The sequence below is a fragment of the Phlebotomus papatasi genome, chromosome 3, assembly GCF_024763615.1.
Source record: "Phlebotomus papatasi isolate M1 chromosome 3, Ppap_2.1, whole genome shotgun sequence".
Taxonomy (NCBI): domain Eukaryota; kingdom Metazoa; phylum Arthropoda; class Insecta; order Diptera; family Psychodidae; genus Phlebotomus; species Phlebotomus papatasi.
The window spans coordinates 41,490,450-41,514,633 of record NC_077224.1 but is presented as its reverse complement, the minus strand read 5'-3'; the positions used below and the strand labels follow the sequence as shown (position 1 = coordinate 41,514,633).

At 36.8% G+C, this 24,184-nt stretch overlaps 3 protein-coding genes across 9 annotated transcripts in view; 2 read left to right on the top strand and 1 right to left on the bottom strand.

Moving 5' to 3' along the window:
• The window catches only part of LOC129805721 (39S ribosomal protein L4, mitochondrial), a 147,122-nt gene that overhangs the window by 33,753 nt on the left and 89,185 nt on the right, over positions 1–24,184 (top strand). The gene's annotated exons all lie outside the window — the stretch shown is intronic.
• LOC129805704 (RUN domain-containing protein 1) lies at positions 820–12,089 on the top strand. Its single transcript, XM_055853800.1, has 4 exons — positions 820–1,172; positions 1,260–1,725; positions 6,181–7,208; positions 11,626–12,089. Exons 1-4 carry the CDS (start codon positions 997–999, stop codon positions 11,828–11,830), a joined length of 1,875 nt encoding a protein of 624 aa, XP_055709775.1. The 5' UTR covers positions 820–996; the 3' UTR covers positions 11,831–12,089.
• Positions 15,894–24,184, bottom strand: part of LOC129805701 (zinc finger protein 271-like) — a 28,340-nt gene continuing 20,049 nt past the window's right edge. For 4 of the 7 annotated variants that reach the window (XM_055853792.1, XM_055853785.1, XM_055853791.1 and 1 more), the window contains exons 8-9: positions 21,203–21,358; positions 19,961–21,090 (exon numbers count right to left, since the gene is read on the bottom strand). In XM_055853792.1, coding sequence (XP_055709767.1) covers positions 20,795–21,090; positions 21,203–21,358 — 452 coding nt within the window. In that variant the 3' untranslated portion in view covers positions 19,961–20,794. Of the gene's footprint in view, positions 16,533–19,960; positions 21,091–21,202; positions 21,359–24,184 lie in introns of those variants that run through there. The other 3 variants (XM_055853786.1, XM_055853789.1, XM_055853787.1) reach the window with 2 other exon arrangements.

Below are 24,184 nucleotides of genomic sequence, written 5' to 3'. Positions count from 1 at the left end.
GAGCTTAGATATTTTTGATTAAAAATTGTGAAATTGGCTTACAGCATATGCTGCGGTCCGGAAAGAGTTAAATGTAGATCTCTAGAAGCACTTAAAAAAAATAATGAGGTAAGTAGAAATTTAGTTCAGAGTCAATATTTGTAACAACTCTAATATTTCATTAAATTGCTGTACGTCCAGCCGTTATCATGCCTAGAGCTCAAACGGTTAGAGATAACTTGGCATCTTCGGTAGACCCCTCCCCCTAAAAATATTTTGCGATTGCTCAAAAACGCGTCGTGTGATTTTTTTAATTTTGAAAAGCTCTAATAATACAGCATTGAAGTTGGAAGAGGGCCCTGGAGATGATGACCCACATTTTGAACTAACAACGGGTTGACTGCTAATGAATGAGAGCGAGAGTCAATGGGATTAATCCGCTCTTTTTACGTTCTCAATATTTTGGCGCTCATTTTGGATTCTAATGGTGGCTCTCTGCTCTCTCATCGTAACGCTCATTGAAGAATTTTTACAGTCCCTTGTAAGTATATTTTAACTTATGCAAAATTCTAACTGCAAACTTATTTTAAAAATAAAGTGTTGCATTTTTTATATCAAAAAATCATATGTAATGATGGATTTTTTACTTAAATTAAGTGCTTTATTCTTGCCAGCCCTTTTCACTTCAATTCCTTATCAATTTCCGCAGATAATGAGTGCTATGTGCCTTTCATAACTGTTACGTTTACGTTTAAATCCCACGCACTCCCCTTCTCAACTTTCTTCCAAATACAGTGGGTGACTTTCATGCGGGGGCTGAAATGCGGGAGGCTCCAACAGCGCAAAATCGGGATTTCTTGCTGTCGAAAAAAAGTCTTTTTCACTCAATATGTCACGGTAATTGATCTCGGATAATTTTCCAGAAATATTCCTTGAATTGTCGCTTGTGAGAGTAAGAAAAGTGCTTTAGGAAGTGTATAAAATTGCGACTGTTGATAAAATCAAATAGAAAAGGCGATGGAGTTTGGTGATGAGAATGGAGATATTGTGTTTCAGGAAGCAGACATTGTCAATGCAGACGAAGAGTCTGAGACGGAAAAGCCAGATGTTGAACGATGGGATCCACTTGGGGCGGCCAATGACTCGGAATCTGACGTCAGACACTTGGATTCTGAGCGTGAATTGGCCTCTGAGTGAGTATTTTAACATATTCCCATGGAAAAGCCACTCCTGTTCTCAGAAATCTTCTATACCCTATTTGCCTATTTTTTTCTCCTTAGATTAGAGCACTTTTGTGACATCAGTCGCATACGGAATCTCGAAGAAGAGCAAGAAATGCTCACATCATCTCTTCTGGCTCTCACATCGCATTTTGCCCAAGTGCAGTTCCGCCTCAAGCAGATAGTTAAAGCTGCTCCCGAGGAGCGCGATACTATGCTAAAAAATTTGGAAGAATTTGCCTTCCGAGGCATTCCAGAAGTGCAAGAAATTGAGAGTGGTAACAGTAATCTCATAATGTCTTCGGTGGAATGGCAACGGACTCGCCAGCAGGAACTGATTCAACAGCTGAAGAGTCAATTGGAAGATTTGGAAAAATTTGCATTTGAGTCAGGAGAACCCGTCCTGCCACAATCGATGCTTGTGGAAAAGCAGAAAGTCATCATTGACGAGTTCAAGAGCAAAATCAATCTCAATCTAGATGAAAATGCTCTACCCCACTTGAGTCCAGAGGATTTGCGTCATCAGGTGAGTTTTATATTGCTTTGTGTTATGAATGGGCAAGTGAAGTCGCATGCCACAACACAGGGGGGTGACATTAGCTCTCAAAAATGCGACCGGTTTTAGTGTATCTTTTCCCCTGTTTTCGTACACATTTCACGAGATATCTCCAAAACTACGTAAGTTTCTAATTTAGGGTTTTCGGTTGCCATTTCGTTATTAAATTGGCTTTTATTTTGTATCAGTATTTTTTGTTAATTCATTTTACAATGACAGAAAACAGCTAATAAACTAAAAAGTTTTTTCGGCTCGCTAGATACATATGGGAAACATAGGAAATGTCATGCCCCTGCCACAACATGTGAATAAATCCAAAGATAGGCCTAGACCAGCTTATGGATAAATGGGATTTAAAATTTGAAGTATCGTGAAATACTTAACGTGAAAATTCAATTTGAGACAGAACTTTATGGAACTAAATATACAGGGTGTCCCCGGTCCCAAGATTATGCATACCGGAATTACACATAGAAAGGCCGGTGCTATCACACTATAGAATTTTTCACAATTTAATTTTAAATTGAATTCAGCAAATTGAGCATTAAAATTGCTAGAATCACTTGAAATTTTTCATAACCAGGATACATTTTTGCGAGAAATTTGCTAAATTCAAAAAAGCCGCGCAGATTGCCAGTTGTTTCGTTTTGTCACTTGTGATTTTGTTACATTATTAGAAAAATGAGTGAGTCCAGTGATGAGGAAGAAATTTTCCTACTTTATGTAGGATACATGTTCAATAAAAATGTGTCTCAACTCTCAAGGTAAAAGAAAGAGATTGTATGCCAGAAAATGGATCCAAGAGAGATCTGCCCACGGATTCATTGAAAAAAATGTATGATGATATCGCAACTGGTGATTTTCTTGGACACAACAATTTTCTTCGTATGACTGCTGAAGAATTTGAGGAACTACTTTACATAGTTGGACCTCATTTGCAGAAAGAAACAACGAAAATGAGGGTCCCTATATCGCCAAAAATTGGAATTGTTGAGCAATTTTAACATTTTAATTTGCTAAGTTGAAATTAATTTGAACAACTACATTTATGCTATTTTAGCATATTTAAGCATGTTTTGGTAGGCCAAGTATTAGTTTATATCAATAAATAAGCGAAAATCTATTAATTCAAATGATTTTTAATGCAAAATAACTCATAGGAACAATTCATCTAAAAATTAAATTGAATTTACAAATTGAAAAAATCCTAGTGTGATAGCACGGTCAGACTTCGCATACACTCTGACTTTGAACACTTCTTATTTTTCCCATATTCCTCTAGAAAACGTATTTCTTGATCGTTTTGGAAAAAATTAGGTCTATCAGAAAGGTCTTGGAATACCGATTAAATCTGTAGCGGTCCCAAACGATTATGAAGCCGTTATGAACCATTACTGATTACATTACTGTAATATTTAGGAAAGGGGGGATATTTAGGTAAAGGTCTTCTTTTAATTTAGTAAATGGTTTAATTGGTTTAATTCAATAATGTGTAACTTCATAATGGAAAAAGTACGTCTCCTCCCTTCGACAAATTGAACAGGACTGTATATTATTTGTTCTACTGATCGGGTACTACATTTCCAGCAAAATCATTCTAAATTCATTCCCACACGACACGGCCCTTCCTGACACTTATGTTAGTTGATCCCTAAACAACTTCTGAGCCACTTTTCATTAAACTTTCATCATAATCGGGAGCAATCATCGAACCTCTAACATTGCATGGTGTTACGGCAGTTCCTAAACACGAAAAGATCACTCCCAAGGGTGACTCATATTGAGAAACCCTCGTCAATTGTCCGAGAAACGCTTCGCGAAACCCGAGAAATCCACTTTTTGCATCGCGAAACCCGAGAAACCCGAAAACTGCATCGCGAAACCCGAGAAACTCAAAAATTGCATCGCGAAACCCGAGAAACTCAAAAATTGCATCGCGAAACCCGAGAAACCCAAAAATTGCATCGCGAAACCCGAGAAACCCAATGTCTGCATCGCGAAACCCAAGAAACCCAGTGTCTGCATCGCTAAACCCGAGAAACCCAAAAATTGCATCGCGAAACCCGAGAAACCCAGTGTCTGCATCGCGAAACCCGAGAAACCCAAAAATTGCATCGCGAAACCCGAGAAACCAGAAACCCTTGTCAGAAAAAATGGGAATGAGTTACTCCTTGATCACTCCCTACTTCTTCTTTCGTCGTCTGTCCATTTTGATAATGTTTAATGGTGATGTGGTGTCCTTTCCTTCTTGAAACATTCAAAATTTCTCCAATTTTACGCCGTTTCGTCTGCAACTGTATTTTCTTCGGAATGTCTTTACACTCGCATCCTCTTTTTCTTGATCTCGTCTTCTTTGGTAAACATGAACTTTGGTAATCTCGTCTTTAACTTTTTCATGCAATTTTTCCACTACATCAGTTTCATATTCATCGTATTGAATCTGTGTAATCCAATTATCATCTTCAAACATCTTTAGCTTCATCAAGCAATTTCTCCTTATCATTCTCATATTCGTCACATCGAATCTGTATAATCCAATTGTCATCATCAAAGATTTCTTCCTTCGTATTTTTCATATTTGGAGTTTCGTCTGCACGTTTATCTTGAACATCTTGAACCAACATTTGAAGCATCCGTGAGGCACTCTTTTCTTCATTAATCTTTGGTTTACTCTTCTGGACATCAATCAAAGCTTCATCATGCCGTACAATGCGCAGTGCAAGCTCTTCTTCACTTCCATTGCAACACAAATTTCTCTTCACACATTGATTGATAAGTCCTTTCTTCGTTAAAAAAAAGTCTATCAACTCGTCGTATTGCACAATTCGTCGTGCAAGATCCTTTTTCTTCCCATTGAAAGGCAAATTTCTCTTTTCACATTCTTTCACAAGTCCACACTTGGTAAGAAAAGAAACTAATTCCTTAAAGCTTCTCATCTTTCGTCATTCGTTCCACGGTTATTGTCTTTCATGTTCTTGTAACTCTTTTGCAGTTACTATCCTTCGTCTTATTGCAACTCTTCCGCAGTTATCGTCTTTTGTCTTATTGCAACTCTTCCGCAGTTATCGTCTTTTGTCTTATTACAACTCTTCAGCAGTTATCGTTTTTCGTCTTCTTGTAACTCTTCAGCAATTGCCGTCTTTCGTCTTATTGCAACTCTTCCGCAGTTATCGTCTTTTGTCTTATTGCAACTCTTCCGCAGTTATCGTCTTTTGTCTTCTTGTAACTCTTCAGCAATTGCCGTCTTTCGTCTTATTGTAACTCTTCCGTAGTTATCGTCTTTTGCCTTATTGCAACTCTTCCGAAGTTATCGTCTTTCATTTTCCTGTAACTCTTCCGCAGTTATCGTCTTTTGTCTTATTGCAACTCTTCCGCAGTTATCGTCTTTCGTCTTCTTGTAACTCTTCAGCAATTGCCGTCTTTCGTCTTATTGTAACTCTTCCGTAGTTATCGTCTTTTGCCTTATTGCAACTCTTCCGAAGTTATCGTCTTTCGTCTTATTACAACTCTTCCGAAGTTATCGTCTTTCGTCTTCTTGTAACTCTTCCGCAGTTATCGTCTTTCATCTTCTTGCAACTCTTCAGCAATTGTTGTCTTTCGTCTTATTGCAACTCTTTCGCAGTTATCGTCTTTTGTCTTATTGCAACTCTTCCGCAGTTATCGTCTTTTGTCTTATTACAACTCTTCCGCAGTTATCGTCTTTCGTCTTCTTGTAACTCTTCAGCAATTGCCGTCTTTCGTCTTATTGCAACTCTTCCGCAGTTATCGTCTTTTGTCTTATTGCAACTCTTCCGCAGTTATCGTCTTTCGTCTTCTTGTAACTCTTCAGCAATTGCCGTCTTTCATCGTATTGCAACTCTTCCGCAGTTACCGTCTTCTGTCGTCTTCGTAATTTTCGTTCTTATTTCTTGTGCTTTTGCACCGTCTTTTCATTTTTCACGGCAATATTCTACCCCTATCACGGTTGATCCCCCATGTAATTATTTAGGAAAGAGGAGATATTTAGGTAAAACTCTTCTTTTAATTTAGTAAATGGTTTAATTGGTTTAATTCAATAATATGTAACTTCATAATGGAAAAAGTACGTCTCATCCCTTCGACAAATTGAACAGAACTCTATATTATTTGTTCAACTGATCGGGTACTACGTTTCCAGCAAAATCATTCCAAATTCATTCCCAGATTACTGTTCTGTTTAGAAAAAAAAACGTAGATTTTTAACTAAAAAGGAAGATATACCTAGATTAATTTTAAGTTTTCCACCGTTTATAATTTGCAATGAGAGAATCACAACAAACTTTGACGAAATTTGAGCCCAATCAAAGAAATTAAATGTTAGTATTATATTGCTCGAAATTCTTGTGAATACCACTTTATTATTCAAATGATAATTTATTATATAATTACTTTTACTAACCTGTCCAGGTGGATTCTGCTTTGGGTGAATTTGTGAGTCCCCTAAAGATGAAAGACCAACTCGTAGCTCAGCTCAAGACTCAAATAACCGATCTCGAGCGGTTCATTGAATTCATACAGAATGCCGATGAAACCGTTGGAGAGGAATTGGACACAAATTGCGATTGCATCTCGGAGGAGCATCGCCGAAAACCACTTCTAAAGAAGAACTCTCGTTCCCGCATCTCCAGCACATCGAGCCAAGATGGCCACAGTCGAGGTACAGAAGGGAAATTTGTTGAACGTAGCCAGAGTATGATGAAAAGAGTGCTAACACTCCTAGAGCTGTTCACATCATCCCAAATTGGATGTGCATCCACAACTAGGAGATTCCAGAGGAATTCCTTCAAAAAGACTGCCAGAGGAAGTCATTGGGGTGACTTGCGTGCTCAACTTGAGGTGGACATTCAGGAGATTTGCAATTTTGCCAAGAAGAAGGACGATGACTCTCAGGATGACTCTACAAGTGTCTACCTGAGTGATTCTGACTCTGAGCCAGATTGTGCCCAAGTAGTTACTCAGCAGAGACGAAAGAAATCTTCTGCTTTGAAACCTCGGAAGCAATCACCTGACAATATTTATCTCATGTCAATTGTCAGAAAGCGTTTTGCCATTACTCTGCAAAAGCTCATGCAGCACGGTTTGCGCAATCCGGATAGTTCCAGCATGATGGTGCCCTTCATCAGTTGCTTCGCTATGCCAAAAGTGGCTTATGGGGATTATGGAGCGGCAATTGGGGATGAAGATGAAAGGGAGGGAAAGCAAATGCATGCGTGGGAGCTTATTCTTGAGTACTATTTCATCAAGAATGGCGATAAATACAATGAGACGCCAGCAAGAAGACTTTCACAGAGCTTCAATCTCGAGATTGTGGGCGGAACGGCTATTTCCGTGAAACAGGGTCTTCTCAGCACAATCGGCAGCATTATTGCTCTCCATGCGCCCTACAAACGCAACCACAATTCTCACTTTAAGGCGTTCGTCTGTGCAGGACTGAAGTGAGTATATTTTGTGTAAATTAATCTTAATTGTAACGGCGAGTAAAGCTAGAACATCAGCAAAAAGGAGTAATAAGAGAAGCCTCCAAGTTTTCAAATTCCTATTGCTTCCAATTTAAAAAGGGACTCGCGGGGTAAATCGTGAACAGAAAAACATCGTTTGTACGAGTTAGAGCATTTCGCATAGTTTAATTAGCACTTCCGATCCGTTTTTCATCCATTTTGTCGATTCCCAACAAGCCACAACTAATGTAATTTACGTTAACTGTAGCCTTCCTTCACAGCTAGTGACACAATTGATTTTCGTATAAAAATATTTATGGTTTCATAATGGCTTGAGAATCAGTTTAATCCTCCAAGGATTCAAAGGCCTTTCCAAAAATTTTAAACTTGCTCAGATCGGTTAATAAATACACCTCCTAAAATTCATTTTCATCTTTGAACTTGAAAAATCATCAAATAAAATTACTAAAGTCGATTGTTACGTACGAAATGATCATTTCGTAAAACGTATTTTTTGGACAGGATGGAGATTGGAAAGCAGTAAAACGTTATTATTATGAACATTGTGTTGATGATGCGTGGATGGTACCTCCGAACCTCCGAGGTCCCTAGCATCAAAAGACCATGCTAAAAATAATTCACGGAGATCTATCTTGTGAGTTCGAGCATTCTGTAAAGCTGGACGCGCTTTGCCATCTCTTTTTCTTATTGAAAATTAAAATTTTTCCATCAATTTCTCATTTTTTACCCATTTGTTGTCGATTTTTTCTTGGTCAATCAGTAAAAACTATGTAGTTTTTTTTTTAATTTCTGGGCTTTTTATCGACCTAGAAGCCAAACGTTAAGAGATGTCGACATATGATCTTCGATACAATGAATTAAGTGATAGGTTTCTGACACGGGGGTACTTAATTTGAATAAAGCGTTGGTTTTATTTTAGCAACAATTTTTTTTATCAATCACTGCTACTGGCCGTAATGAATCTTAGTAAAGGAAGCACGAAAAAAGTATCCTCACTAACTTGACACTAATGAATTAATAATAATTGCAATGGTGCATATTGGCAAGAATGTGAGCCGCCGAGAACGAGTTTCGGCATGAAAGTGGTACTTCAGTCGCTACAAATATTCACTGTCACTGATCCCAAACACACACCGAGAAGGGATGCTGTGATATAGTAGCGGCACTGGTTGCCCATAGAGCTGTGATATGGAGCGGCTACCCGTATCGGGGGATAAGATAGAACAGGAGTGGGGAAGCATAAGGGGCCCAATTGGTGGCCTGGAAGCATCGGTGATCCGAAATGAAGAACTGACCCCTGGCAAAAATCTTATCTTATGTTAAGTGAGAATATTTCAAAATAACGAAGGAATCTTCTATCCCGTATAGCCTTCATCAGTATTAGGGATCAAGCGGTTAGACATAGCAACTTGAAACTTTTGGAAGACCTCACATAAGTCCTTTATTTCCCCCCAATACACCCTTTCCTCTCCAAAAATATGTTTTTGGCATTGCTCGGAACCAGTGTTTTTTTTCATTTTTTTGTATTATTCCTTTTGACGTTTAGACATCGCTTAGATAAACATTTCGTTTATATTAATGATTATTTCGTTAATGTTAAAAAAAAACTACAGAGTGTATTATCCAGCCGAATTAGATCACATTTGCCATCGATTGAAAGTTCTTGGATTTTCTGACAAGTTTTATCCAGTTTCGAAAAAGTCCGTCCTGGCGAGGACTCTTCTAAGTCAACGGTACCAATCACTGTTCAGCTAGGGTGGTGACTCTGAGGGGTACTATAACGGTTAATCAGTTTCTCAGTCGGCCTTCAACCGTGAAGGCCGCACTCCACGTGGCACTCCAACTTGTTGCGGTGCAAGGTCTGTAGCATTCGTGCTACAATATTTCGTACAATAGTTCATAAGTATGTGTTAATTCCTCTATTGGACACTTACAAAATGCTCATAAATCGTATAATTCACTGAAAGTTCTTAAAAGTTCGTAAATTTCCAAAAACAATGTCCGTAACGGAGTTATCACACTAGAAAATTCTACTTTAAAGTTAAAATGAAAAGTTGCTCATTAAAACTTCTAGAATCACTCGAAATCGCTGATTTAGTCAGGACACATTTCTAGAATAGCTCAATATGTCACGGATGACACGCGGGCTGTCAGATGAATGATTTTGTTTTTGAAGCATTTCAGTCGTTTGAGTGAAAATGAGTAATTTCAGTGAAGAAGAGGAAGTTCTCCTCCTGTACGCTACTTTTATGTTGTGCAAAAGGACCCGCCAAGCGAGAAGAAGCAGGATGTGGGCGAGTGATTGGCTCCTAACACGACCTTCATATGCTTTCGTTGAAAATCTCTACGACAACATCACAAGTTGCGATTTTTTAAAAATTTTCTCCGGACGATTTGGGAGGAATTTTCGGAAGCTGCTTCAAATCGTAGGGCCTTTATTTACAAAAGAAGACTACGAAAATGGGGGAGCCAATATTACCCAAATCCCGACTTATGTGTGTGTTCTGGCGATTGGTAACTCAATTTTTCGCAAACGGACTAAAATCCATCAGATCGGTTGCCTCTATTTTTTTCTTCTCGGCATTTTGTAGTCCCAAATTTCCTGATGCACAGCCTCAATTAATTCGGTCACCATCTCATTTGACCACGAAATCCTAGAAGTTTATGAAGGAATACATAAAATGCAGATCGAACACATTTTTGTTTAGCTTTTTTTCTTACTTATCCTCTTGACCGATCTTTTTTAATGTCTTTTGCCCTTTCTCTATCTCGTTCGTAATAAATAATAGGTATTGGAACTACTTTTTATAACAATTTAATCACGAATAAACTGGTGGGAAAATTGTGGCGCAGAAACTACCCGAATGACTGCAATAAAGTGTTACCCGATGAAAATTTAATGAGCAAATTTTGCTCATTATTTTGCTCATTAATATCAATCGTATTTATGCTATTATAATCTACTTAAAGCAATTTTTGTGATCCGAGTCCACTTTTTTATCACTGAATGAATCAATTTCTAAAAGCTCTTGACAAAAAATTGCACATTAGGACACATATCAGCAACAATTAATGTGAATCCCATTAAAATTTTAATGTGAAATTCTCTAGTGTGATACCACGGTAAGATGATCACTTACAAACATTTTTTTCGTACATTTTTGTTTGTCTGACAAAATTTTTCGCACAAAAGACAAAATTTTACGAATATTTTGTGTGTGTTTACGAACATTTACGAACAAATGTTTGTAAAAGAAGAAAAAAATGCTTATTAAGTGATCATTTTACGAACAATTTTTGTGAAAATGTACAAAACTTTACGAAATTTTTAGTGTATTATACGATTTACGAGTATTTCATAAGTCCTCAGTAGGAATTCACAACCATTTACAAACAATTTTACGATTTTTTTTTCCTTGTAGAGGGGTATGCAGGCATGGTACGCACGCAGTGTAGCTTCAAACGATGCGAATTTTCTCTTTGTTTTCAAAGATTGTGGGAGTCTCAGAGAAAGATTGCAAGACTTGATCAGTAATGAAGGCTTGGAGACCGAGCCGAAAGCCCTGGAGATAGTTGATGTGTTTCCCTGAGTGATTGTCTCTTCCCGACCACTACCGGATTCAAAGAGTTAATTCGTCACTTTCTTACCATGATAAGGATAATCATAAACCTCATGAGATGAGATTAGAAATGACTAACGAGCTTCGCTTTGAAGTTTCACTGTGTGCGAACCATACCTGTGTTCCTCAAGCTATTTTGGGGCTTTTCCGAATGATTTATAAATCGGTTCAATTCGTTTTTTAAGCCGGTAAAGGGAAAATCATGCCAAAGCACTTTTAGACCGTCTTCAGACTAGAGGTGTAACCTAGTTTCCGGAGGTTCCAAAATCCTAAATAGCAACCAATTTAATTTGTTCTTCTGATTCAAATAAATGAAGTCCCCCTGATAACCCATTTATAAGGCAAAATTTTCCAAATATGATCGACTAATAAGAAGTTAGAGAAGTTAAGCCTTATAGCTAAGCTTTATGTCGGCTTCAGACTGGAGGTTTAGTCCAGTTCCCGATGGTCTCAAAAAATCCAAATAACAAGCAATTTTTTTTGATTTTTCAAAATCTAATGGATCATTTGCGCTTAATATCCAATTCTAAACAACAATTTCCTAAAAAATCATACCTAATAAGGAATTAGAGGAGTTAAGCCAGATGGCTAAACCTTAGGTCTGAAGCCCGTATTAGGTCTGAAGCCTCTATTAGGGTATAGCACCTAAATCATGAGTTCGATCATTTAGCGAAGCTGAGAAGTTTTTCTACGCCTTTTTTGATGTGATTGATCACTAAAGTGAGATTGTAAAGAATCTCATCTAACTGATGATTACTCCTTCTTATTTTCAGTTCGGGAAAATTGACAAAATGGCTGCAATTGATCTATCAGTGTCCAGATCTGTGCTCTACGTACTACACGAGTTGGAGTTATACAGCCAAAACGGGCTTCAGAGATGCCCTGCGAAGCATGGAACCCCTAAATCTCCTCAAATTCGACCTACCCGTTGACTTTGCTATTCGTCAGTTTCAGAATATGAATGATGTTTTCCAATAAAGAAAAAGCATTCCTACAACTCCAATTCCTTCACATTCCAATCCAATCCAAGACAAGAAATGTTTACGTGGAATTTTAGTCAATTTCATTCCCTACCAAAAGTAGATTTTTAGCAATTTAGTGACATTTTTTATTGTGATTTCTTTTAGAGACAATTCCCCTCCCAAGAACAATGGAGAGCGATTGAAAATATAGTGTGTTGGGTCTTTGAGACATGTAATAAAATGTATTGACTTGCCTAAGGCATATTATGACAAAATCTTTTACTCATACTTGCCCCCATTTATGCGTTCACACTAATCAATAAATCCACCTGTATGCGTCTTTTTCAGATTTTACTACAACATAAAGTCATTTATTGTTATATGTAAATATTGTTAGACAATATACATAATTTACATCTGCTCTCACTTTTTTTTATCATCAGCATACATATTGTATGTTTGCATACGACAAATGCGTAACGTGATAAATTAATCAAACTTTTTTTCTTTTCAAAGGAAACTAAAGTGTAAAATCATATATTCATTTTAAGTTTTTTCAGCTTATTCGTCATCAAATATTACTTTTTTTTCCTCTATATGGTTTTTCTTCCTTACATTCTCATCATTTTTTTCTTGATTCTCTGTTTCTTTTTTTTTTCTTTAAATTTTTAGACTCCTAATATCATAATGCAAGTACCTTATGAGATAATTAATGTATTATATAAGTTTCTACCTAATAAGAATAAACTCGACTTTTTTTCTGCATTTCATTACAATCAAATTCAGAAAAAAATTGTAAAATAAATTGATTGAATGGGACTGGCTTTACTTTCTTGTAACTTTATTCTAATATTTTTCTTTTAAATTTGAAAGGAGATAATGCTTGGTTTTTCAAAAAAGCTCCGCCCACATTTTCTTCCAATCACGTCCCTTGAAAGAGCTACCAGCCATTTGGAAGTAGCTGGATTTTTTTTTTAAATTTTTGTTTTAATGTTATTGTAACTTCTATTGAATAAAATACCTCCATAATTATTATTTTGGAATAAACTCTTCAAGGCTCTCCCTTGAGAAAATAGACCACACTCCTAACGAAACTTTACGATCACTAAGCAATGCTTAGCAAAATTTATTAACCCTGTATTTCTTTATTTAAAAAATAAATTAATAATAGTGCTTCATAACATTCCATACAGGAACTAGGCCTTCCCGTAAGAGGATTTCTAGACATGCATTATTATTTTTTATCTTGTACAGGAAGAAGTTATTAGTCACATTCTCCGTAGAATCAAGTCCAGTGAAGATCACTAGATGCAATTCGTACACCTTTAACGCCATAAAAATTACTGGTTACCCAAAGGGGATTCAGATCCGAGACAATTGCATCATAGAGCGAGCGCTCTACTACTTGACACACTAAAATCATTCTTAATACATTTTAATATGAATAAATGGAGATTTCGTGGCTATAATACCTTAGGCACACTTACGACTTAAGCCGAGAGCCGACTTATAGTAAGGCCATGTAACTGTAACGATTGCAAAACTCGGATGCAGCGACCGATTCAACTCCGATAAATCCACTTTAAATATAACTTAAATTTTTATTTCCATAATTATTCACTGCAGTAACATAACATAACTATTCTACTTTAAGAAAAACCAAAAATTATATTTTTATCGGTTTAAGAAGTGAGGGAAACAATTATTTTTCAAACTCGTGTCAGCTGGGTTGTGTACTAAAGATTTAATTTCCCAGAGAATTTTACTGTTGACAGCTCGTCGCTGGAAAAAGTTTAGTGGTTTTTCTTTATTATGAAATATAATTTTCTATCAAAATTATTAATAAAAGTGAAGCTTAGTTATTGATCTACAAGGTGAGTAAGAGTATATTAATAATATAATATATTAATAATTCATACAGAAATAAGTGAATTTGTGAATGTTTACATTTCGACCTAAGTCGGATGCTGTGAATATCAATGTTTTAATTCAGAAATTGCATTGTTCAGGACTCTTTTTCTGTTTCAGATGCCGAAGGGAACAAAAGAAAAGACCCATAAGGACAAGCCATACTCTAAGGAGGAAGGTCTTAGGAATGCCTTGCAGTGTGTACGAGATGATTCTACCATAGCATATGCATCCAAAACATTTAATGTCCCAAGAACAACACTGCACAACAAATTGACCGACAAATACCCGGAGGAGTACCCCAATGGCAGGCCAACAACGCTATCAAAAGAACAGGAAAAAGGAAGTTGTCAAATGGTTCCTGGGATGTGCGGATGGCTGGCATCCCATCGGGAAGGAACAAGTTCTGGACAGCATTAAACTCATCTGTGAGATCTACAAAATTCCAAACCATTTTACAGATAGAAGACCCGGAGACGTTTGGTTCAGAAATTTCCTTCAGCGTCATCCAGAGCTCAGCATGCGCAAACCAAAATCCTTCTCATTGGAAAGAGCTACTGTTACTGCTGAAGACCTCACGGGATGGTTTCAGAATTGTCTTTGATATTTCACAGAACACAACTGTATTAAAGTTTTCCTTAAAATGAGCATCCGAGTTTGATCGAATTCAACTGAGTTAGAAAAAAGCATCGCAGTTTTGCGCAGTTATCAACAGTTATCAACAAATATTGCGCATATATTAATATTATCGTAATTTTATTAATTTTGTTCAATATTATTGCTAAAATTCTTTTTCTATCATGATTCTAAATGAAACAAAGAATAATTCTATTGATTTGGAATGGGGAAAAATCTTTAATTAGTCCAAAAACAAGCGTTAAAGTCGCACTCTATGAAAAGCATCGGGATTACCTCTCTTTACTATAATTATGCTAAGCCGTCTCTCGGGCTTAGCATAATTATATTTGATCGGGCACTCTAATGAGTCAAGTGGTAGAGCACTCACTCTATGATGCAAGTGTTCCGGGTTCGAATCCCCTTTAGGTCACCAGGAATTTTTCTGGCGTTAAAGGTGTTCGGATTGCATCCAGTGAGCTTCACTGCATTTGATTCCACGGGCATGGGACTGACAATCTCATCCCGTACAAGAAAAAATAGTAATGCTTGTCTAGAAATCCCCTTGCAGGAAGGTCTTGTTACTTCATGGAATGTTGTGCTAGCATTATTATTATTATTATTATTATTATTAAGCCGTCTCTCGGCTAATCCTCAGGTCTGTTAAAGCCCTAAGCGGATAGAGTAGTGGCTAAATTAAGTTATGGCTACATTTAGATATGTAAAGCCTACTACACTGTGAGAGAAATCCGAAAAAGTTAAAATAACATTCCGGAAATGTTAATTTTACCCTGCAGAATTGATCCAAAACGGTATAAATATTAGCCTTTTTAGGTGTATTACGGGTTAAATGTACCCTTTTTCATGTTAATTTTACCCTTAAAAAGGTGTAAAATTAACATTAAAAAATGCTGATATATTTTTACACCCAAAAAGTGTTAAAGTTCTGAGGAAAAAATGTTAATTGCACTCTCTTTTTTTCCTCAGTGTAGGAAACCCCCTCATCTCTTTATATCTCATGCCTCAAAATCCGATTTTTAACCATTTTTGACCTGAAATATTGTTCAAATTGTAACGCAATGGAAAATTTTCAAGAAATTGGTGTTCTTTATCTTGTGGTGGGCGTGGCCTGTTTTTAACTAAAGATGATATTCTTCATAGAAACCTCTCTAGTTTCCCTTTGCAATGTTGATTTACACTAAAGGCATTATAGTACACTATTTAATTTAAAAAAAAACAGAAGTCAATGTAATTTCACCATAAATCATGAAAAAAGGCGTGGCCTAGTAAAATTTGTGGGTGGAGCTTATTTATATAGTCAAATAATATCTCCGTGCAACATTAAAAGAAAAATTAGAAAAGTTACAGTAAAATTTAGCCGATTGAATAATTAAAAATTGTAAGAAGGATTACACATAAAGTAATAGGATAACTCCCATGAGACTCACCTCCTGACTCTCTTATTACCTATCCTGTCAGGGATCAGTCATTCTCCTCGATTCAGATATTTTTTAACGGCGTTAGAATTTTTTTTTCAGACAAATGCTTAGCATCTCTTTTTTTTAACATATAACTCTTTTTTTATTTTTCAATGAGAAATTCGAATAAATGGCTCAATTGGGACTCATTTTATTTCTGATAAACCTCTAGATAAAATTGATCTTTTGTTTTCATCCCAAAAACTGGGTGATATTATAAATCACACTCTCTCAATAACTATAGAATAAGTTGTATGTCCTATAAATATAAATTTTCTCAAGAAAAAAAAATAATAAAAATAAAAATATTCTCTAAAATAGAATATGATTTCTTTCTCTTTCAACAATAGACTTTGTAAAAACTACAAATGGCGCTTCCTTTTAGGGCAGGGATACGGGTTTCTTTTTAGGATATAATATATTTATTGCAAAAAAAGAAGTGAATCGAGGAGACACACTCTTAATAGAAACTTAATTATTTTGTAAATTCAATAATATATAGTTGAAAAATAAAAACAAGCTGCATCCTAAATTTAAAAAAAAATCTAAATCAGCTTTGAATTAAAATCATCAGATGGTGAAAAATATAAATTGCAAATTAATAGGAAAAATTATAAAATTTCACCTTTCATATTTTTTTCCTACTCCTACTATCGCATTCTGCTATAAATTCCTCTGTTTTTCGTCTTTGCCAGTTTTTTTTTCATCTCAAGGAAACTAAATATGAAAAACTCAATATTAATACACTGCATTATCCTTTTTTCTCCATTCTTTTTGCATATTAGCCCAAGAGATTTTTTTCATTTCTTTTATTTTTGATAAGTTTCTTTCTTATCTCACCTATTTTATAAATCATCTTTTTTTTGTACACAGTATCTCTAGGATATGATGCGATTCTTAATTTTCAAAAAGAAAATTGCAAGGTGTCACTTTCAGGGCATTTTGTGCGAAAATAAGAATTTTGTCCTGCTTACAGTTTGCAACATCTTTCAGATGACTGGAGCACAACTCTAGCTACAGCTTTACTTTAATCGGAACAGTTTTAACTTTTCTGTCCCATGTTTGGCCAGGTAGACGTGCAAATTTGATTCAGTAGCAGCCACAGGGAGCTGTCTTTTATTTCGGAAATTCGACATTACTACTTCATCGTTACCATACGACTTCGATAGCACGGTCAGAGCATATCAACACATGAATAATGGTTCCATTCCAATGAAAAATGAAAATACATTTTTTTTAGCACTTTATGGCCTCTACACATTGGGAGCAATTTTTGTCAAAAATTGCTTTTTTGAAGGAAATTCCCTGCAGCGTTGTAGGGGGAAACGTCAAATTTCTGTCAAAAACGCAATTTTTGACGAAAATTGCTCCCAATGTGTAAAATCTAAAAGTTCATGGAGATTCAAGGAACAAAAAAGGTGGCCGAAATTGCAAGCTGGCCGGAATTAGGCACACTTACCCTAAACACTTCATTTTTCATTCATTTCATTTTTTTTCATTTCATAGTGCTATTCCAATGAAATATGAAAAAGGGAAATATTTCTCTTGGGCAGTTTTTTTTACCACTTTATTGTTCTCCAGTGCTTCTGCATTATCGACTTTTTATTGGTTCCTGCGGTTCCTGACTCGACAGTTTTCCAGCCCTCGTGAGGTTCTAAAATCATGAAACAGTTGTGACAGGAACCAACACAAAGAATAGTCGATTATGTGGAAACACCTGCACTGAGAGAAATCCGAAAAGTTAAAATAACATTCCGGAAATGTTTATTTTACCCTGCAGTATTGATCCGAAATTGGCGTAAATATTATGCTTTTTAGGTGTATTAGGGGTTAAAATTACCCTTTTTCATGTTAATTTTACCCCTAAAATGGTGTAAAATTAACATTAAAAAATGTTGATATATTTTTACACTTAAAAAGTATTAAAATTATGAGAAAAAAAGTTAATCGCACCCCCATTTTTTCTCAGTGTGAGAACAGTAAAATGCTAAAAAATATCTTATTTTTTTATTGGAATAGTGTATAGAAGTCAATTCGTCTATTAAGATTACAATGGTCATAATTTGAAAATCGTGAGTCACTTGCCCTCTATAGAACGGTACCGCAACAAGGAGTTCGCGGTGAGACGAAGTCAGTCTTTGGAAAACCACGAAGAAAGCAGCATTGACCTCCGTGTTCTGGGACTTGGGATGTACAGAGCCCAGGAGAACATAGTATCATAAGGAAAAATTCTTTAGAAAACATATACAAGTCATTGTGAAAGAGTTTCCACTTCGGGGCAGACGTAGGACAAATTGACTAAATCAAATTCCGTATAATCTTGATATTATTGGAATCGATACCGAATACCTTACCGGCTGCTAATCTAGGTGTCCTAAAGGCTGAAAGACACTCAGGCTGATCTTCGAGTACATTATATTTAACCTATAAAATTTGGTAGTAAAGGATTAGGTAAAGAAAATTGATGCAAAGATCTTTAATAGAAAATCCTAAGCCCTCAATCCATGATTAGTTTGGGATAAATCTTTACTAGCAAATTTTCAGGCAAAATATGCTCGAGGATCAGCCTGAGTCCCTTTGGATCCAAAGTCCGTGACCCCAATAGGAAAAAGTGGTTGAAAATGAATAAATAGATCGACGTTACACTATTCGCTTTCTTTTCACAAATTTTCACAGAAAAACAGAAAAAACTTTAAACATTTTCTCAATCAGCGGGAAAAAATATATTATAATGAATAACTAAGGCTCTATTTTTATTTTATTTCTTGATATGATTGTTTAAAACTTATGAAGGACGAAAATGTAAAAGGCGAGCTTCCATTACTATACATTTTATACGATTTCTTTTTTTTTTACATTAGGCCAAAAAATTCTGTTCAGAACACGAAAAAATGCATAATGCATAAATATTAGGCTTACGCAACCTTTTCCAACTTGCTTCTACTGATTTTTTTTTCATAATAGCATAATTGTACCAAAATAAGAAGTGTCCGAAATTGTAAGCTGGCCGAAACTTGGTACAGTAGTTCTCCTATTCTTGTTTTTTTTTTGGTAAGTTTGTGAAGGAAATCACACAGAGGAATTGCGGCTACGCGTATAAAAATAAGAGAAAAATAGTAGAACATGAGGTTGTCAGCAAACACCTCTTCAGATTTATAAACAGAGCCAATTTTATTTCCTTTTCCTCTTAAAATAAAATATATTGTTCCATATTAAGAATTAGGTACGGGAAGTCTTTGTTGTATTTGTAGTTTAAAGTTTTTGTTTTTTTGCAAAATTATTCTTAATGCATTTCAAAATGAATAAAAATATTGACATTTCTTTGGGTAATATTTCGGCCACCTTGATTCTCATAGTTCCTTGCTCTTCCGGAACCCTTTTAAAATCTTTTCACTTCGTAGAGGCGACACTTTTATTTATTTATTTATTTTTTAATCGTACAATCTCTAAAGAATGAAAAAAAATGTATGGAAATTGGAGAAATAAAGGAAATGTCCGAAATTGCAAGCTGGCCGAAATTTGGTGCAGTTATTCCATCTGCAGACAAATGGAAGATAATATTAATGATTTCAATTAAATCCGCTGCGGACCCTTACTTTATTATCGTTATTCGTATCGAGATATTTGTATTATAAGGTAATAATTTTTACAATAATTCATCCAATGTTGGAGGAATCTCCTAAATTAATTGTAGACTGCCCAAGAGCGCCTTCCCGTAGTGTGGATGCTTCATGTGCTCCCAGAGGAGTCGGGCAAAGGCGGTGCATTGTATTACGTTCCTATTGCACGTGGACATTTTCTAAATCAGACAATCAGATCTTTGCACCGAGCAGGACACAAACTCACAGCAGTGAGTCAAATCGGGGATCTACCCTTTCAAGAGGCGACAGTCTTGCCTATTGCGCCACTGTAATCCCCAAAGCACTCGGTAAGTTGAATAAAAGGACTTCAGCTGTAGTGTGTTGTAGTATTTATTTTTCTCGATAAGTTCCTTCTTCTTGAAAGCTTTTTTGCGGAAGTACCCGGATACCACAACAGCAGGGAGGAAAGCAAATGCCAAGGAGTTAAACTCAACAGCACTTTATTTACTCTACTTTTTATAAATTAGATAGTAAATGTCGGGAATCTCGTGCAGCTGAAAAGCGCAAAAATTTTGTATCATTAAACTGCAACATTCCTGAAAGTTTTTATAATTTTCTGAAGGGGAAATGCTGTCTAGCAATATGGCAATAGGTGTTATCAGAATTACACCAGCGGGAGTGGATTTATTGGTTTTTAGTTGCACTAAATGATCACCAAGAAACTTAACAATTCTGTTAACAAATTGTCAACAATTCGTCGGTTATATTGACTGTTGTAGTCTCTGGCATTCGTTTTGCATCTGCATTTGGTGCAAGCTACACGTCGTTTCTTGCATGAAATGCTGACACAAAAGCACCTTCCAGCTCCTGGTCAGATGGATAAGCCACCTTTGTGGAAAACTGTCAAGAATTTCAGATTTCAAGACAACATAAAGCCCTTTGATATTACAAAGTTATGAACCTCTCTTTGTCTTTGCAATAAAAGAGTGCGGTAAATTTTTAAACTGTCCAACTTGAAGCAAACTTGTGGTTAGAGTTGAGCCCTTGCAGCATGGAAAAATGTAGTTTACCGAAATTTATTTATTTTTTTTTTTATAATTTTTAGATAAATTCGGGAAATTTAACAAAAATACAAGAGAATCCTATTGAGAAACTAAAGATCTGATATGCCTCTGTGATATAAAAATCAATCCGAGGCAACGCATTAAGCTTCCTATCCTAAGAATTTTTACTAATTAATTAGAAAGAAAAAAAGATTATCGCATCATACCCTAAATCTACTATATATAACAACATCATAGTGATCCTCAATAGTTATACCATTAGTACGTGTCTTCTACTCACTATTTCAACTGCTGTCACTAATCCACCGCATCCACCGAATTCGCCATAGTAGTTCTAGGGCTTCAGCTGCTGATGCGGCGGCGGCGGCGCATTGACGGCATTGTGATTGTGAACATTAACCTGCAACCCCACCGAATTCTCCGGCGAATGGACGGGAATTGGCGGTGGTGGTGGAGGTGGCGGTTCACTGCTCTGCAACAATCTCAATGCAGTCTGTGAATTTGTATGCTGAAGGATATGGGACGTTATCGTCGATGTCACAGGCAGGGCACTTACTGTCTCCGTTGTGCTACAAATTGGCCTCGATGTAGCTATCTGTGGCGACAGCAAGGTGGCCTTTTGATGAGATACTACAGCAAAAGGATTTTTATCCGTTAGCATATACAACTTTTTCTTTCCCTTCTCAAATCAAAAGCAGATCAAAATATGAATACACTTTTTATACAGCACCGAAATACTCACTGATCACTTGAGGCTCCAGAACAACTGGTGCCGCCTGAGGATGATTCTTCTTAATGTGCCTCAGCATATTGCCCTTCTCCACAAATGACTTTCCACAGTGAATACAGACATATGGCTTTTCGTCTGAATGAGATCTCCGATGTGACACCAAATGACCTTTAATTGACACAAATACCATAAAATAATTCATATTTTTGCAATAATTGACGCTACACAAGATATTTTATTTTGTGTTTCGATGAAAAGTTCCAATTCCATGTAATATTATCAATAGAACTCTTGATATTCAACGGTTTTACTAATGCTTAAACTAATAATAAAGTGATTTTAATGAGGATTGAGATAATAGATGTGTTTTCGGAGAGGGAAACTCCGTCCGGATGCGGCAACACTGTTTGTGGAGTTTTCAACCCAGGATCAAAAACTACCTCTTCTTCAGAGCTTTCGACACGCTCCGTGTCTTCCTGAGTGATCGAGTGTTGTCAGAGATCTGTGGGTTTCGTTGGGTAGGGGACGTTTTTCATTGGTGGGAAGGTTCTAGGATGTTCACAAAAGATCTCAACGGATGCACCAGACACTCTTTGGTCATTCGGGGACAACTGAAAAAACTGAAAAAAAAACTGAAAAAAAAACTTCAGTTGTCCCCGAATGACCAAAGAGTGTCTGGTGCATCCGTTGAGATCTTTTGTGAACATCCTAGAACCTTCCCACCAATGCAAAACGTCCCCTACCCAACGAAACCCACAGATCTTTGACAACACTCGATCACTCAGGAAGACACGGAGCGTGTCGAAAGCTCTGAAGAAGAGGTAGTTTTTGATCCTGGGTTGAAAACTCCACAAACAGTGTTGCCGCATCCGGACGGAGTTTCCCTCTCCGAAAACACATCTATTATCTACACGGCAATTTTTCTACAGTGATTGAGATAATATTTATTACTTTTAATACGCCTGCCGAGAAATCAAGTCTTTTTTTTATGGATAGGTATTTGAATTGACATAATAGATGTCTCTCGGAGCGGCGCTGATTCCTCTTAAATGCGTTCTTAGTGTTAAACAAGGACTTCTCCCTTCGGAGAATTATTCGTCAAGAATTAATGGATGTTTAGTTCATTTTGGATAGCGGTAGAAGAATGAGAAGGAGTGCTAATGATTTAAACAGACTCAGGCTGATCCTAGGGAATATCGACGGTTCCATTCCATACTATTCTATCTCAAAATGACAACATTTCAAAGAGCCATTTGAAGTTGGCGATTTCCTATGCTGCCTGTGTAAATTTTTTTCTCGAAAAATATGAATATCTCATTACCCGAACGCCGGATGACCACCAAATTTTCACCAGTTGTACATCTCGGTCCCAGGAACAACGTATCTCTCGGAGTAATATAATTCTAAGTCGACTTTGAATAGTATGGAATAGAGCTGTCGATATTAAGCCTGTGAAATTTGGCAGTAAAGATTTATCTCAAACTGTTTTACATTAAGGGCTCCATCCATTAGAGGTCCTGTGCATAAATTGTCTTTACCTAAATTAAGATCTTATGGCCTCTACACACTAGTGCATGTTAACAATCTTTGGGTCGACTTATGGGGGGGTCTCCCAAAGGTTCCAAGTCGCTATCTCTAACCGTTTGACCTCTAGAGCTGGCGACAGCCGGACGGACAGACGGACAAACAGCGTAACGACACTTTTCAGAAATCGTCTGAAACGTGAAGATTTGTTGACAAAAGTGGTCTCCGGGGGATGAAAGGTGGAAATTTTGGGGGGTGAAAAAATCGAGGGACTATATACTGCTCTCTTCGTGGAGTTCGAGCAGTAAAATCTGCTCCCCCGGAAATGAAGATTTAAAAAAGATATGGCAAAGCGTACCAGCTTTGGAGAGTGCTTGAACTCACGAAAAAGAGCTCCCTGTGTGTATTATCTTTTCGCATGGTTTTTGGTTGCATACTGGTTTACTACCGATTAAATTGATTCATAAATCACATTTAATTGCCCTGCAATTCCTTTCAGGCTATCCGCCTTATGAATATTAATCTTTCCAGAATTAAGAACTGGGCATTATCAAATGGGTTGACTTTGAATCCTAAAAAGTCTCAAGTTATTGTAATATCTAAAAAAGAGTTTCCCTTGATTTCTATCCATTACACCTTTGCGGTGGAATTATTCCTTTTTCTCCCAATTTAATTTTAGATCCCAATCTCCTGATCGTACATCGCTTAGGAGCACATACAGTTTTTATTTAAATCAAAGACGCTGCATTTTAAAACGTTCTTATAAGATGTGTTGTCGCGATTTTCCACCTGATAACAAAATAGAGCCCGGATAGTTGGTTCCCTTCCCTGTTCGCGGTAAATTCAAAGTCCTTGAATCATTTGTAATAACGGATTTCTAAGATCAAAAGTCAAAAAAGCTGTGGATACTGGACAACTGGACCCTTTGGACAGATAAATATTGCGACAAATTTGCATTTTATATGGCTAGGAGTAGTTATAATATATTCACGTCACGATAGATCCCCGCTATCACCACAATGCGCCCTTGTGTCTCATATAGCCCCAACTACCCGTTTTGGGGAAAAAAATGCAGAATATTAGCCTAAATGTCATTTTTCCACTTAAGCCCTATACTTCGGGAGGGCTACGCATATGCTTTTGTAAGAGAGGAGCATTTAAAATGTCCATTTATGACTTAGGCGTGATTTTTGCCTGTGATACCAATCACAGACAGTTCATTGTGAGCCTTCTACCGTGTGAATCGGGAAGCTCCCCGGATTGCAATAGCCGTGTCAGTTCTTACCAGACACGCGCATCCTTTTGTTCCTGTGGATGCAGTTCATGTTGAATCTGCCTGCCGTGGGAACAATGGGCCAGGCGCGCCGTGGCGCTTATTGGAAGTCGAGAAACAGAACCTTTTCTATAAGGGGATGAAACCTGAGGACCGCCCCTTAAACTCAAAGGACTTTGCATATGCCCCAATGCCTG

Excerpts from the sequence above, each read along its gene's own strand:
- LOC129805704 (XM_055853800.1), top strand. The coding sequence starts at position 997 with ATGGAGTTTGGTGATGAGAATGGAGATATTGTGTTTCAGGAAGCAGAC. Across the intron at positions 1,173-1,259 it reads GAGCGTGAATTGGCCTCTGA|ATTAGAGCACTTTTGTGACA; the intron begins GTGAGTATTTTA and ends TTTTCTCCTTAG. Across the intron at positions 1,726-6,180 it reads CAGAGGATTTGCGTCATCAG|GTGGATTCTGCTTTGGGTGA; the intron begins GTGAGTTTTATA and ends TAACCTGTCCAG.